The sequence below is a fragment of the Tursiops truncatus genome, chromosome 3, assembly GCF_011762595.2.
Source record: "Tursiops truncatus isolate mTurTru1 chromosome 3, mTurTru1.mat.Y, whole genome shotgun sequence".
Classification (NCBI taxonomy): domain Eukaryota; kingdom Metazoa; phylum Chordata; class Mammalia; order Artiodactyla; family Delphinidae; genus Tursiops; species Tursiops truncatus.
This window is the reverse complement of record NC_047036.1, coordinates 18,040,549-18,054,173: the sequence shown is the minus strand read 5'-3', so window position 1 is coordinate 18,054,173 and position 13,625 is coordinate 18,040,549. Positions and strand designations below refer to the sequence as shown.

General features: G+C 35.4%; 1 protein-coding gene across 2 annotated transcripts in view; it reads left to right on the top strand.

Annotated features, from left to right (window-relative positions):
* Nucleotides 1-13,625, top strand: part of CDH12 (cadherin 12) — a 280,630-nt gene that overhangs the window by 230,429 nt on the left and 36,576 nt on the right. For both annotated transcript variants that reach the window (XM_019951035.3, XM_019951034.3), the window contains one exon: nucleotides 5,101-5,354. In XM_019951035.3, coding sequence (XP_019806594.1) covers nucleotides 5,101-5,354 — 254 coding nt within the window. The remainder of the gene's footprint in view (nucleotides 1-5,100; nucleotides 5,355-13,625) is intronic.

Sequence of the window (13,625 nt, the reverse complement as noted above, 5' to 3'; positions counted from 1 at the left end):
AGCACTTATTACCACTTGGGATGCTACCATTTGCTTATTTATCTTATGTCCCATTACACTATTTTCCTCATAAATCTTACCACTAACAGAAAAGTATTATTTACTTATTATTCGTTCTGGCTCTCCCTCTCTCTCAAAAAAAAATGGACTTAATTTAACTCATGAACCAAGATATCCTCAATTCCTACTGTGACAAAATAAAATCTACTCAAATATTTGATTCAATTTATGCAGAATTAAATTGAATAAATCAATTAAAGAAGTAGGTACAGACATCATCTATGGATGATTTAATATGAGACTTGAGTAGTGGTAGAGTTTTAGACTAATTTATTAGCTAATAGGAAAGTCTAGCAAGGAGTAAATGAATTGACTACTGTATTGTTAAAAAAATTAAGTTTGAGGAACTTGATTTTCCTTTAAAATGATGCTTGATCTGAAAGTCTTATCTTTATAGTTCAGCCTCGTATCATAAACCTCCCTTACAAGAGCTTGTTCCTAGTGTCTTTTTATCTTTGTTCAGCCTGGTATAAATCTGCTTTCTTGTTGCTTGTCTTGAAAAGCATCTTCTCTTTCAGATACATTTACAGCCTTCAGTTATTTGGGTTCATTGACAATTTTCCTTTCCATTCACTGTTAAGACCTATGATATGACTGAGAGAGTAGAGTCATTTCTAAAGGATACATTTTGTTAAGAGTGAGGACTCTACTGTGATGGTGAAAATGGTACATGTTCATCATAAAAAAATGAACCAGTAGAGAAGAGCAGAAAGTAAAGAGCGATGAAAGCACAAGCAGTTGTGGGTCAGAGCATAGTATATGTGAGTCTTCTGTTCAGGGTCTTCCAGGCTGAAATCAAGGTGTAGGCCGCTGCTGCGACTGATCTGAGGCACAGAGTTTTTTCCCAAGATTACTTGTTTTGGCAGAACTCATTTCTTTATGGCTTTATGACTGTGGGCCCTACTTTTTTGCTGGCTGTTGGTCAAGATCTGGTCTCAGTTCCCAGAGGCACCCCAGGCACTTGTCAGGTGGGCTCCTATATCACAAATTTACTTCTTCAAGGCCAAGAGATCATCTGTAGTACCTCCTTCTACTAAGGCTCACATGATTACATCAGACCCTTCAAGCAAAATCTCCCTTGTGGTTAACTGAATGTTAAGTGATTAAAGACCCTGATTATATTTCAATCATTTATTTTTCCATAAAACTTAACAAATTCAAGGGGTGATATCCCATTCAGTTCAGAGGCCCGTCACACACTCAAGGGCAGCAAATTTTACAAGAGATTATAGAAGAGATTATCTTGTCCTTGGGGGTGAGAATTTTGGGGACACCTTGGGAATTCTGTCTACCAAAGCTACTTTTCAAATTCCTCAAAATATAACTCTAGCTCTCCATTTTCACTCAACATTATCTGGAAACATGATGAGGCCTGGAAGAGCACAGGGAATTATTCTTTTGTATTTTATGCCAAAAATTGCTCATCCCTCTTTGAAATGAGAAAATATTTTTGTACTTTAATATTTTATGTAGTTTTTCATGACCTGGACCTCAGCAAAGTAAAAGCAGAGAAAGTGGCTAAAAACAAAGAATCAGAAAGATTATATCTTGCCCAATTTTTTCCTTTTATATTCTAATGAACAATTAAATATATCCTACTCCATTTCTTTTTTAAATTTATTCATTTATTTGGTTGTTCCAGGTCTTAGTTGTGGCTCGCCAGCTCCTTAGTTGCAGCAGGTGGACTCCTTAGCTGCAGCATGCGAACTCTTAGTGGCAGCATGCATGTGGTCTAGTTCCCTGACCAGGGATTGAACCTGGACCCCCTGCATTGGGAGCATGGAGTCTTAATCACTGCGCCACCAGGGAAGTCCCTCCATTTCTTCACAGTTTAGGTTTCTTACTGTACAACTCCCTACGATATAATTGTTTCCTGAAAATCCTGGTTTCACTAACCTTCCTTTATCGAAACATCCTGAGGACAAAGGAACTACTCAACTAAATTCTATTTAATCAATCATTTTCTTACTTTTCTAGAAAGGTTCATAAAACTGAATGCACCCCAAGCAGTACCACAAAATTTTCTATTTATTGTGCGAGAGCTAAATTATTTCCACTTCATAATAATGGATTTCTGTTATGGAATATGATTCATTTCCTAACAATAATAAAAAATCCTGTTTTTTCTATACTTGTTTCAGATAAGAGGATTTTTGTTGATTACAAAGTTAGATGAATTTCATTCCTCGCTGCCATCCCACCCCACCTCCTCCACAAAGAGTGGTGGGTAGTCTGTCAGATGAGTCCGATAAAGTCAATTAGAGAGAGATTGGTATTGATTTTTGTTTTTGCTCTTTCTGAGCTATCCGATTTTATACAATGGCATTGCCTAAGGGCCAGGGTCACGAAGAGGTAAGGCCCTCTAGGATATTATTGTGACATTTCTCCTACAATTTTCTTCAGTTGTTTGATCACTGCAGGAGATAAGTTTTCAGTCATAAAAGAATATCTGTATGTACAGATAGTTTCTTTCATCTCACTCTTTATCACCCTGCCCACTAAATATTTGTCTGCTGTGACAGGTCAGGAGTTCTTAAAAGGCATAGATTATGTCTAATCTCCTAAAACAAAATATAGAAAAGGTTTTGGAATTCTCCCTTCATTCCTGGGTTTGAAATGGACTCCAAAGTGGGAAGTCAAGTCCATCAGAGAGCAGTGACATGTTAATTAACTAGGTAAATAAAATTGAGATCTTGCCTAGAAAGAATTTGCCTAATCCTACAGACAATCAGAAGCATTCCGATGTCTAGGAGAAGTATAGAGGGAAAGGATGAACAATTGGTACTAATTTCTACATTTTAAGAGAAGTTAATTCTGGGCCAAAGAAGGGGGTAAGTATCAGTCAAGGCAGCTCAAATAGCCTTCTAGGCAAAAGGACCTGAGATGATAAAATCAAAATCGTCTTACACTAGAAGTTAGGGGTAACTATGATAAAAAATTGTATTGTTTAACATTCATCGAGATGGCATTTAGAGTTTACAAAACACGAAGTATATTTCTATATGTTCTTTAACTTAAACTAGCTTGTACAGCTTATAAATTATACATCACTCAAGTATCTCTTATGGCACCTGATTTCTCTTGAATACATCAAATGATGGGGGACTTACTACTTATTCAAACAACTCAGTCATTAAACAAGATGGCAAACCTTATTTATCTTTGCCTCATTCTGTCCTCCTGGAATGTATCCCAGGTCTTACCACCATGTAGGCAATCAATACTTTTTAAAATTAATTTAGTTTTGAATGGTTTCGTTTGAGATTTCTTCTTCTTTTAGCTTAAAGTTGCCATGTTTAATAATTTATTGTTAATTTCCCATTGAGAGACTTATAGAATAACCCTAACTGATATTCAATATTTGTAAAGGTTTATCCTTTTTTGTCTCTGTCTTCTTCATTCCAGGATTAACATTCCAAGTAATGGTAACAGTTTTGCATTTTTGGTTTGAATAATATTTTGTTACCCTATTTTGTCAATTGGTTGGCTTTTCTTGAGCCTGATCCTTTAACAAAACACTGTAGTCAAACTGTGGGCTGATCAAAACAGTAGCATTATCATCTCTTTTTCCAGATATTATGTTTCTGTCTGTTTAATCAACAGTCCCAATATCAACCATGACGTATTAGTCAATAACTTTACTTATATTGCTTTAAGACAAATGAAAAGTCTTAGCAAGAAGACAGAAATTGAAGAAAATCAGTATTCTATGTAAACAGGTATGAGCTGAATAAATAAAAATATAAAAACTAAAAGAAAGCATTGAGTCCAAGGCAAAGAAATACATGAATAAAAATTGGACGAATTAAACAAAATAAGGGGAACGATTACAGGGAAGATAAAGATAGATCCTCCTGAGTGAAAATTACTGTGAAAGAAACTTAATGTCAAGTCCAAGAAGTGTTACTGTTTGCTATAAAAAACTTATAGATTTGTGAGTTTTTAAGGATTTCACAGTGATTTTCTTTCTTTTCTTTTCCCTTCTTCACTGGAAAAGCATAAAACAGCAATCTTGTCCTTAAAAGAGAGAAATATACCCACTTTATTTCCCTCACGTGTACTGAGGCAAAATAGAGATATGTTGACACAGCAATTAGCACATCATGGGAGTCATACCAGAGGGAATTAATTTAGAAAACAGAAACTTCTAAAGGTCCCAGAAAATCACTATGTTAATTAACTATGTTAATGTTAATTTCATGTCTTAGTTTGTCATACGTGATTAGAAGTCACAGCCAGTGACCTTAAAGTTTTCATTTTAATAAAGCACTACAGCAACAACATATTTCTGTAATATAATATTTCCAGTTATTGGGAACATAAAACTAATATTCAGAAAAAGGTAAATATAAGCAGTGTAAAGTGAAAAATCAACGATCAGTGACTCCAAGGACAAATTACAACCAAATATTTTGTCTCATGTTGTTCCTTAATCCTATATGTTCAAAGCCTTAATTCTTGGTCATATATCCTGATCATGCATTACCGTGCCTACTAATTCTATGTGTAATGCTGACAACACAAAGGACCAAAACTCTGGATATAGTCCTTGGCAGCAAAAATACCTAGACATTAAAAGTATTCAATAGAAAAGGATATTATTGTCAAAATAATAAAATTTGTCCAAGAAAAAAACATAGTTTGCTACACCAAATTTTTAGCTGGAATCTAAAAGTATCATTTCAATTTTGTTGTACTTTTAATTACTGCTTAATTCCACCAGATGTCAGTACTGGATAAGAGCATCCTTAATAGGTACTTGATCTCCTGCAGTTGTAACCACTCACGTGAAAGGAATAAGCCCTATGTAGTACATATGTGTGCATGTCATTTAAATGTATGCAGCTGATGACATGTACAAGTTACCCAGACACTTCTACAACTGGTCGACTCTTAAAATGTTTAACTTGTACTTCCCTTACCCACTAATTATTAAAGGAAAATGACCATTTGATATTAACTTGCAAATTACTCTGTCCACCATCGTTGCCACATCCTATATGAATGTATCTCCTCACTTTTGATTTGTCCCCGCTACAGCCATTGGATTTTGAAACAAAGAAGGCTTATACTTTTAAAGTAGAGGCCTCCAACCTGCACCTTGACCACAGGTTTCACTCTGCGGGCCCTTTTAAGGACACTGCCACAGTGAAGATCAGCGTGCTGGATGTGGGCGAGCCGCCGGTTTTCAGCAAGCCCCTCTACACCATGGAGGTTTACGAAGACACTCCAGTTGGGACCATCATTGGCGCCGTCACTGCCCAAGACCTCGATGTCGGCAGCAGTGCCGTAAGGTAAGAAAAAGAAACGATTTCTTTTCTGTGTCAGAAAGAGAAAGAAAATAAAACAACACTCTGACCAGGCTTGCATGAATTATTTAGAGAATACAATGCTTGAAAATCACTTTACATAGTAAGTATAAGAATAGAAGAAAAAAACATAGGATTTAAACAGAAACATCTGATATCAATCCCTGCAACAGGGTTTAGTAGTTGACCTGATGTTAGGCTTGTCACTCATGCTGGTCAACCTCAATTTTTTTATCCACAAAAGGGATTTAATAGTAAGCCTAAAAGGATGATTCTCATGAATAACGATATTAAGATACTTTCACAGTGCCTGAAATATCATAGATATATAATACATTTTTCAATTATTCTAAAATCTCTGTCCCTTACCCAAAGTTAGTGCTTGAAAAAGATTGTTTTACCGTTTTAAATTTGCAGCTCATTTTTTCACTGTGGCAGTTGTATATGCTGATGGAAGCATAATTAGAGTTAGTCTTAAGGTAGGAGGCATTGTGGAGTTGCTCAAAGCCCAGACTTTTCAAGAAGTTCCTTACTGGCATAAGGCTGCTTGGTAGTGAGTCAACAAAGTAATCGATGGAATAAGAAAGAGTAAGAAAATACGCCCCCCCCCCCCCCCCCCCCCCCGCCATGAATGCCACTTGCATTGCTGAAACATGGTGGGATTCCCTTTTCCTCCCTTATAAATCGATCCTACAACGTATTTTGAGACTTGTTCTGATTCAACTTTGCTTCCTCTGTATGCTTAATCCCTTCCACGTGCCCACGTGCCTACAAGAACGGGGTGGGGGGGGGGAGGAAGAAATTAACATACGTACAAAACAGGAACAGACTCATAGACTTTGCGGTTGCCGATGGGGAGGGGGTGTAGGGGAGGGAAGGACTGGGATCTGGAATTAGCAGGTGCAAACTAAAAGGAGAGAGAGAGAGAAACGTGATTTGTTCTAAATCTTCTAACTCTAAAGGGTTGAAGCTTATAGTATGCAAAATCCAAACCAAAGAACACTTTAAGTAGGCTTTTAAAGCAAAACACCACTCTGTCGACATAGGAAAAATACATAGACATATATCTCACAAGATTTTAAGCCATGGGGTAATTAATGGTTAAAAAAAAAAAAAAGCATCCTTTCAGCGGTGTTCTCAACACATTCATAGCACAGAGAAAAATTTCAGGATGTGGCTTGAGAGCATGAAAGCTCTGCTCTTTGTATTTGTCTGAATCCATCCCCCAAAGTCGCCTGAACACTTTCCTTCTTGAAGCATGTCTGTGATCAAGAAAGAACTAAAAAACCACATTTGTCTTGGGAAAGGGAAGAAAAAGAGCAATTATTGAGTGCCCCTACATGTCAGGTTGAATGCTGGCTCATTTCCTCATTGGGTTCAAGTTGTTCTACATGCTCATATTACAGCATGATTCACTGTCAGTTAAACTCCAGAGAAGTCTATTTATTACCAGTGTTCACAGGGCCATTCTCAAGAATCTGCTACGTTAGTAGTTGTTATACATTAATCTGTCATCATTCATCAATCTTGTTCCTGAATACCCTGAGTGTGCTGTTGGTCATTGTGAAAGTAGAAAATGCCTGCTGAGTGGATTCATAGGTAATTTCAAGAATGTAAACAGAATGGAAGAAATATTGAAGGCTGTAAAAAAGTAATAAAAAGGTAAATAAACATGGATTGAAATTCTCTACAGTTCAATAGATGAGAATTGTAGGACATAGTGGGACACAATATCTTAGGGAAAATGCTAAGTTGTTTAATTTACTATATGTACTATTTTTTATTTTGCTTTATTTTTATTTTATTTTATTTTTTTGACTGCATTGGGTCTTCATTGTTGCACGTGGACTTTCCCTAGTTGTGGCGAGCAGGGGCTACTCTTCGTTGCGGTGTGCGGGCTTCTCATTGCAGTGGCTTCTCTTGTTGCGAAGCCCAGGCTCTAGGCATGCGGGCTGCAGTAATTGTGGCTTGCGGGCTCTAGAGTGCAGGCTCAGTAGTTGTGGCATGGGGGCTCAGTAGTTGTGACTTGTAGATTCTAGAGCACAGGCTCAGTAGTTGCGGCTCACGGGCTTAGTTGCTCTGCTGCATGTGGGATCTTCTTGGACCAGGGCTCAAACCTGTGCCCCCTGCACTGGCAGGTGGATTCTTAACCACCAAGGAAGTCCATATGTTCAATTTTGAATACTGATAATAGCAAGATGAGGTCGAGATATGAATAAAATATTATTTTAATGAAATACTTTAAAACCAAAAAATTGGAGAGTTGAAAAGTAAAAAATACCACCCAGTAAAGGTAAGGTGAGAATTACAAACTTCTAAATATAAGAAAATGATTAGATCAAGACCCTGGTGTGAAGAATAAAAGAAGGCTACATTTTAGAGAAATTGTCCAGGTACAAGCCTATTTTCTTTATCTGTTTGTTTGTTTGTTTTTGATGTCACAGAAACTAGTGTCTGACAAGTGCTACTTTATGTGAAATGAAATAGTATCCCCAGTCTTTTTTTCTAATGGGCAGCAGCCTGACTCACTGAAGCTGCAGACAGAGATGGATTTAATTGATCCCCGTGAGGGGTTGTCAAAAGACAGAGGAGCTTTTGAATCAACATGAAAGTTGTCTTACTTTCATTTTCTTGGAGTAAGCAATAAACTTGAATCATGTCAGTTGAGGAATGTGGGGTATGGATCATCTCTTCTTGGTCTGAAAGCATGTTCGCTCACTTAAGAATGATAGTAAAAATATGTTATAAAAAATAAGCATCAAAATGACAAGTTACTTGGCATGTGTAGGTATGCTCTGTTTGTTTTGTCTTCCTTTGCTTTACTGCATTTACTGCTCTGCATTACCCTTTTCATAGGGTTATTGTGGAAGGTATTAATTTAAGATTAGGTTATTCCACACCACTGGGTATTTTATAAATATTATTACTTCATCATCACTGAGCACAGCAAAGAGGCAGAAAGCAATGACATTAACCAGGGATTGCAAAACCTTAGAAGAAAGGTTCAGTTAGGTGTAATGCCCCCAAATATACCATATCCTGTCCCCTCTTGTTGTGAGCTTAATTTCTAGTTATTGTTTCCTTTGTGTTTCTAGACTTTGCCTTTAGATGAACTGATTTCCTGTCTCTAATATTCTATATCCTTTGACACTCTTATTATATAGTTCATGGGAATGATTTCTAGTGAGTCCAATAGGAGTATAATGAGTGTACCTACCATTAGTGAGGTGGGGCAGTCTCTTAAGAAATGAAATTTAAAACAGGTGACTATTCAGTTACATTGGAAATTAATATTTGTTTTGGATATAAGTGATTTAAGTTACAGAGAGATTTCAGTGGATAATTCTGCTCAGTATGTGCTATTTTTCTTTTGTTCCAAACATTTAAAAATCGTAGTTATCCTATGAATTTCAAAATAAAATTAATCAAAGTATTTTTCTGTATAAAATGAGAAAATGGACAATTCCATTCTAAACCTACCCATGTAAGATGGGTTGGATAAGAGACTGATAAACTAAAATCTATTTTATGTATATAAACGTCCATGTGTAAATTATTATAGTAGTTAGTAGAACAATTGAATGGTTTATTTTTCAAGTTACCTCCTTTTGTTTGATGATATGTCCAACCAAAACCCATCACGTAATATCAAGTAGTGAAATTGATTAATAAATAGAAAACCATTATCAATTATCATAAGTAAAAAGTAATGCATAAAATAATTAATAACTGGTTGTTAAAACATAAATGTCTAAATGAGTCCCACTTAAAATTATCTTATATTCCATATCTGGTCTGTACTTTCCATATCTGGTCAATGCACTTTTGGAAACATTTTTGTATCACTTGAAATTGATTTTTTCATCGTGGATTAGGAGGCTATCAGAGTAGCTGATTTTCATTTGAGGGCCCTTTCCAATACACCAGAAATCTTGTTTTGTGGACAAAAACCTAAGCTCAAATACAAAACAAGCTTAGAGAATGAGAAGAAACAGAGGCCCCACTTATCAAGTGATATCCTAGAGCAACACATATAATTTACTTTAAATATTAATTAAATGAAATGGTAAAAATTAAAAACTTGAAAACTTGCTCGCTTTCTAGTTTTCTCCTATTTAACAAGATTTTTGTAGGAATTAAATGAGGTATCGGTATAAAATGTTTTATTTTTAAAATTTTTTATAGATTGTATATTTTTTAGATAAGATTAGGTTCACAGCAAAATTGAGAGAAGATACAGAGATTTCTCATATGCCTGTTGCCACCACACATACATAGCCTCCCCCTTTAGCAGCATCCCCCATTGGAGGGATACATTTATTGCAGTGATGAACCTACATTCACATCATAATCATTCAAAGTGTATAGTTAACTTTAGGATTCACTCCTGGTGTTGTACAGTCTGTGAATATATTTATTATGACACGTATCCATCATTGTAATATCATACAGAGTATTTTCACTTCCTTAAAAATCCTCTGAGCTCTGTTTATCCCTCCCCACACCAATTCCTGACCTTTTCACTGTCTCCATAGTTTAGCCTTTCCACAATGTCATATAGTTGGAGTCATACAGTATGTAGCCTTTTCAGATTGGCATCTTTCTCTTACTATTTACATAAAGCTTTCTCCATATCTTGTCATAGTTTGATAGCTCATTTCTTTTTAGTGCTAAAATGTATTCTGTTGTCAGCATGTACCACAGTTTATTTATCCACTCACCTACTGAACATCTTGAGTGTTCTTTAAGTCCTAGGAATCACTAATAAAGCTGCATAAATATCCATCTACAGGTTTTTAACCTGGACATAAATTGTCAGCTCCTGTGTGTCAATACCAAGGAGTGCAATTACTGGATCAGATGGCAAGAGTATGTTGAGATTTGTAAGAGACCACCAAACTATCTTCCAAGGTGGCTGTGTCATTTTGCACTCCCACCATCAATGAATGAGAGCACCTGTTGCTTCACATCCTTGACAGCATTTGGTGTTGCTGGTGTTCTGGATTTTGGTCTTTCTATTAAGTGTGTAGTGGTACCTTATCGTTGTTTCAATTTGCATCTCCCGGATAACATATGATGTGGAGCATCTTTTCATGTGCTTATTTGCCATTTGTATCAATATATCCTCTTTGGTAAGATGTTTGTTAAGGTCTTCCACCCATTTTTAATTGGGTTGTTTGTTTTCATATTGCTCAGTTTTAAGAATGATATTTTTTTCCAGTGCATACAAATAAGCAACAAAAGGTTTGCCTTTCTTTCATATTCTCAACTACACATACAATCTCATTGTAAAAGAGAGATTATGATGGATGCATTACTTGTTAAGAGCATGTATGAAGCTTATACATACTCAATTGTCTCACTGAGTCTAACTTGCGCTGAGTTTCTGGACAGTGGTTACCTGTGGATGACAAGGAGAGATTACAGATATGCAAACCTGAAATATTATAAAACTCAGGACTAGAATTAAGAAATATGAAAATGAGGGTCATCAAAACTCCACTTTTCTCTTTACCTTTGTTCACAGAATTAAATTCCATCCAATTAAAACAACATCTTACCCTCTATTTCATGGCCTTCATCCTAGACTTCTGCCATTTTAGGTGGCAAAACCACATGCATCCTCATTACTATTCTAACTCACTTCTCTTTCTTCTTATCAGTGTTGTCTTTTACACATCTTTCATATTCACTAAAGACACTATATAACTCTATCATGGTATTTGTCATTTTTAGCTTATTGCATAAATATATATTTACTTTTTTAACCACCATCTTCAAAACCAGAAAATGAAAGGGTGTTGGAGAGTTAAGAATATTTCCTTGTTCTTTAAAATACTATATGCAAAATTAATTTAATTTTAAAATTTTCTTGATGTATTTATCCTAACATATAAAGCAACTGGTTAATGAAATGTAGAATGTTTATGTATGTTTATGTGTGCATTTATAATTTTTAATTGATTATAAGCAGATCTAGATCTAGACCTAGATATATAAATATAATAGGTCTTTTTATTTTGTAAGGGTCTGTAGACCAGGGTGTTTGGATATAATCTTTATAAGTCTTAATTTCTGCTATTTTATCACAATGTAGTCAGGGATATACTTTTCTTTTTCTTTTTATTTTTTTTTTTGTTGGTAAAATGGCCTTTTGGTTCCTTAGCTTCTATAAATAGAATTAATGGAAGCTAAATGCTACCAGTGCATTTGCAAGTAGACATTATACAAAATTCAACTTCAAAAAATAATTCTCTCTCTCTCTCTCGAGTCCTAAACACTAAGTGTAGCACAGTTGTGAAAAAGTCAAATAGGGCAAACTTCCCACATGTTATCATGTTTAGCTACTACTGCAATGTCTAAATTCCACACTCCTTTTTATTTTTTTCCTGTAGTTTCTTTGAAATATTTTATAATATAAGTTTCTATCTGCTTTTTCTTTCCATGTCTACCATTTGTACACAATATCTCTATTCTTTTTATTTTACATTCTTTGCATTTTTTTATCTACTTATGTTCTCTATACATTTTCAAATGATCTAAAAATTTACAATCTTTCTTTCAGTGGTATTTAATCCTAGCTGTTGTTAAATGCCAGTGGTTATCCCCACTTAGAATTAATTAAGTAATTCATGAAAGATAGTTTCTGACAAAGAGATGAACACGTTTTTTGTAAGGTGAGCTTTAAAAATGCTTTCTTATGTAGAGTCCAGTTACTTGTTTGGTATAACTCTAATTACTCGTTCAAATTTTAGTTTCTATTATTTAACAGAGAGCAAAATAATTTATTCTTATGGCTTGTTCTCTTTTTTTTTTTTTTTTGTGGTACGCGGGCCTCTCACTGTTGTGGCCTCTCCCGTTGCGGAGCACAGGCTCCGGACGCGCAGGCTCAGCGGCCATGGCTCACGGGCCCAGCCGCTCTGCGGCATGTGGGATCCTCCCAGACCAGGGCACGAACCTGTGTCCCCTGCATCGGCAGGCGGACTCTCAACCACTGTGCCACCAGGGAATCCCCTTACGGCTTGTTCTCTTAAAAAAAATACTGAAAGTTCTGATAGAAATTGGGAAAAAACATTTTACCCATAAGGTTATATATGTATTAAGATAAAATTGTTAATCCTTTTTGAGTACTGCTTACCTTATCTCTTTCAGTTAGCATTCACATTGTGAATATTTGCAAGAGACACATCTGGTAAAGGACTTTTCTCCAAAATATACATTCTTAAAAGTCTAAGATGAAGGAGATGAAATAGAGGATGAGAAACTATTTTAATTGGAGGGAGTAGAATTGTGGCACAAAGGTAAAGAAAAAAGTTGAGATTTGGTAAACCTCATTTTCAGATTTTTTTTAATGCTAGTTCTGAGCTGTTTAATATCAATGACTTGATTTGCATATCTGTAATCTCTCCTTAATCTTCCTGCTTAACCATTGCCCAGAAACTCAGCAGAAGCCACTTCCAGTGAAACAATTGATGATATGTAAGCTTCCTACAGGTGCTTATCAAATTATTCATCCATCAGAATCTCCTTCTTGCAATGGGATTGTATTTGCAGTTGAACAATATTAAAGAAAGGAAGTACTTTTACTAGTATACTCTGCTTATTTTGTTTACACTGGAGAAAAGAGCATTCCCTGTACATTTATACCAACTGAATGTTTAAGAGTAACTCATTTGAGAAGTTGTTGATGGAGAATTTAACTTAATTGTGGAGAATGAGAAATTCCTTTGTGAATAAACTAATTTTGTTTTCCCCTTCGAATGATGTATTCATTGATGATCAACATAAGAGGAGCTATTGCAAGGAACATGTACCAAGATGAACAAGTTTACTCTTGTTTGCTTCAGTGGCAATTAACTAACAACATATAGTGACATTGTAATAACTTATTTGTATGTGTCTTTGGGCTGAGCCCTTTGGTCACAGTTCTTTAAACATCACAGCTATTATTTTACAGTGGTATAAACTGAGGCCCAGGAAGACCCAAAAATGTCTTCAGTAAAGATGGAAAAATAATTTGAACATAAGCAGCCAGATTCTAAAGGTCAAAATACTAATTGCTCTACTGCTAAAGGTTAATCTAAATATATATCTGGGTTTTTGAGTTGCTTTGTAATTCTAGGATTGTTGAAAATACAAATAAATTTCATAGTTTTTAGTAGTTTTTAAAACAAAATAGAAATTCAAAACAAGTCAGTAAAAAATGTACAATATTTGATTCTTTAAGATATGATAACTATGGGCCTTATTATGTAC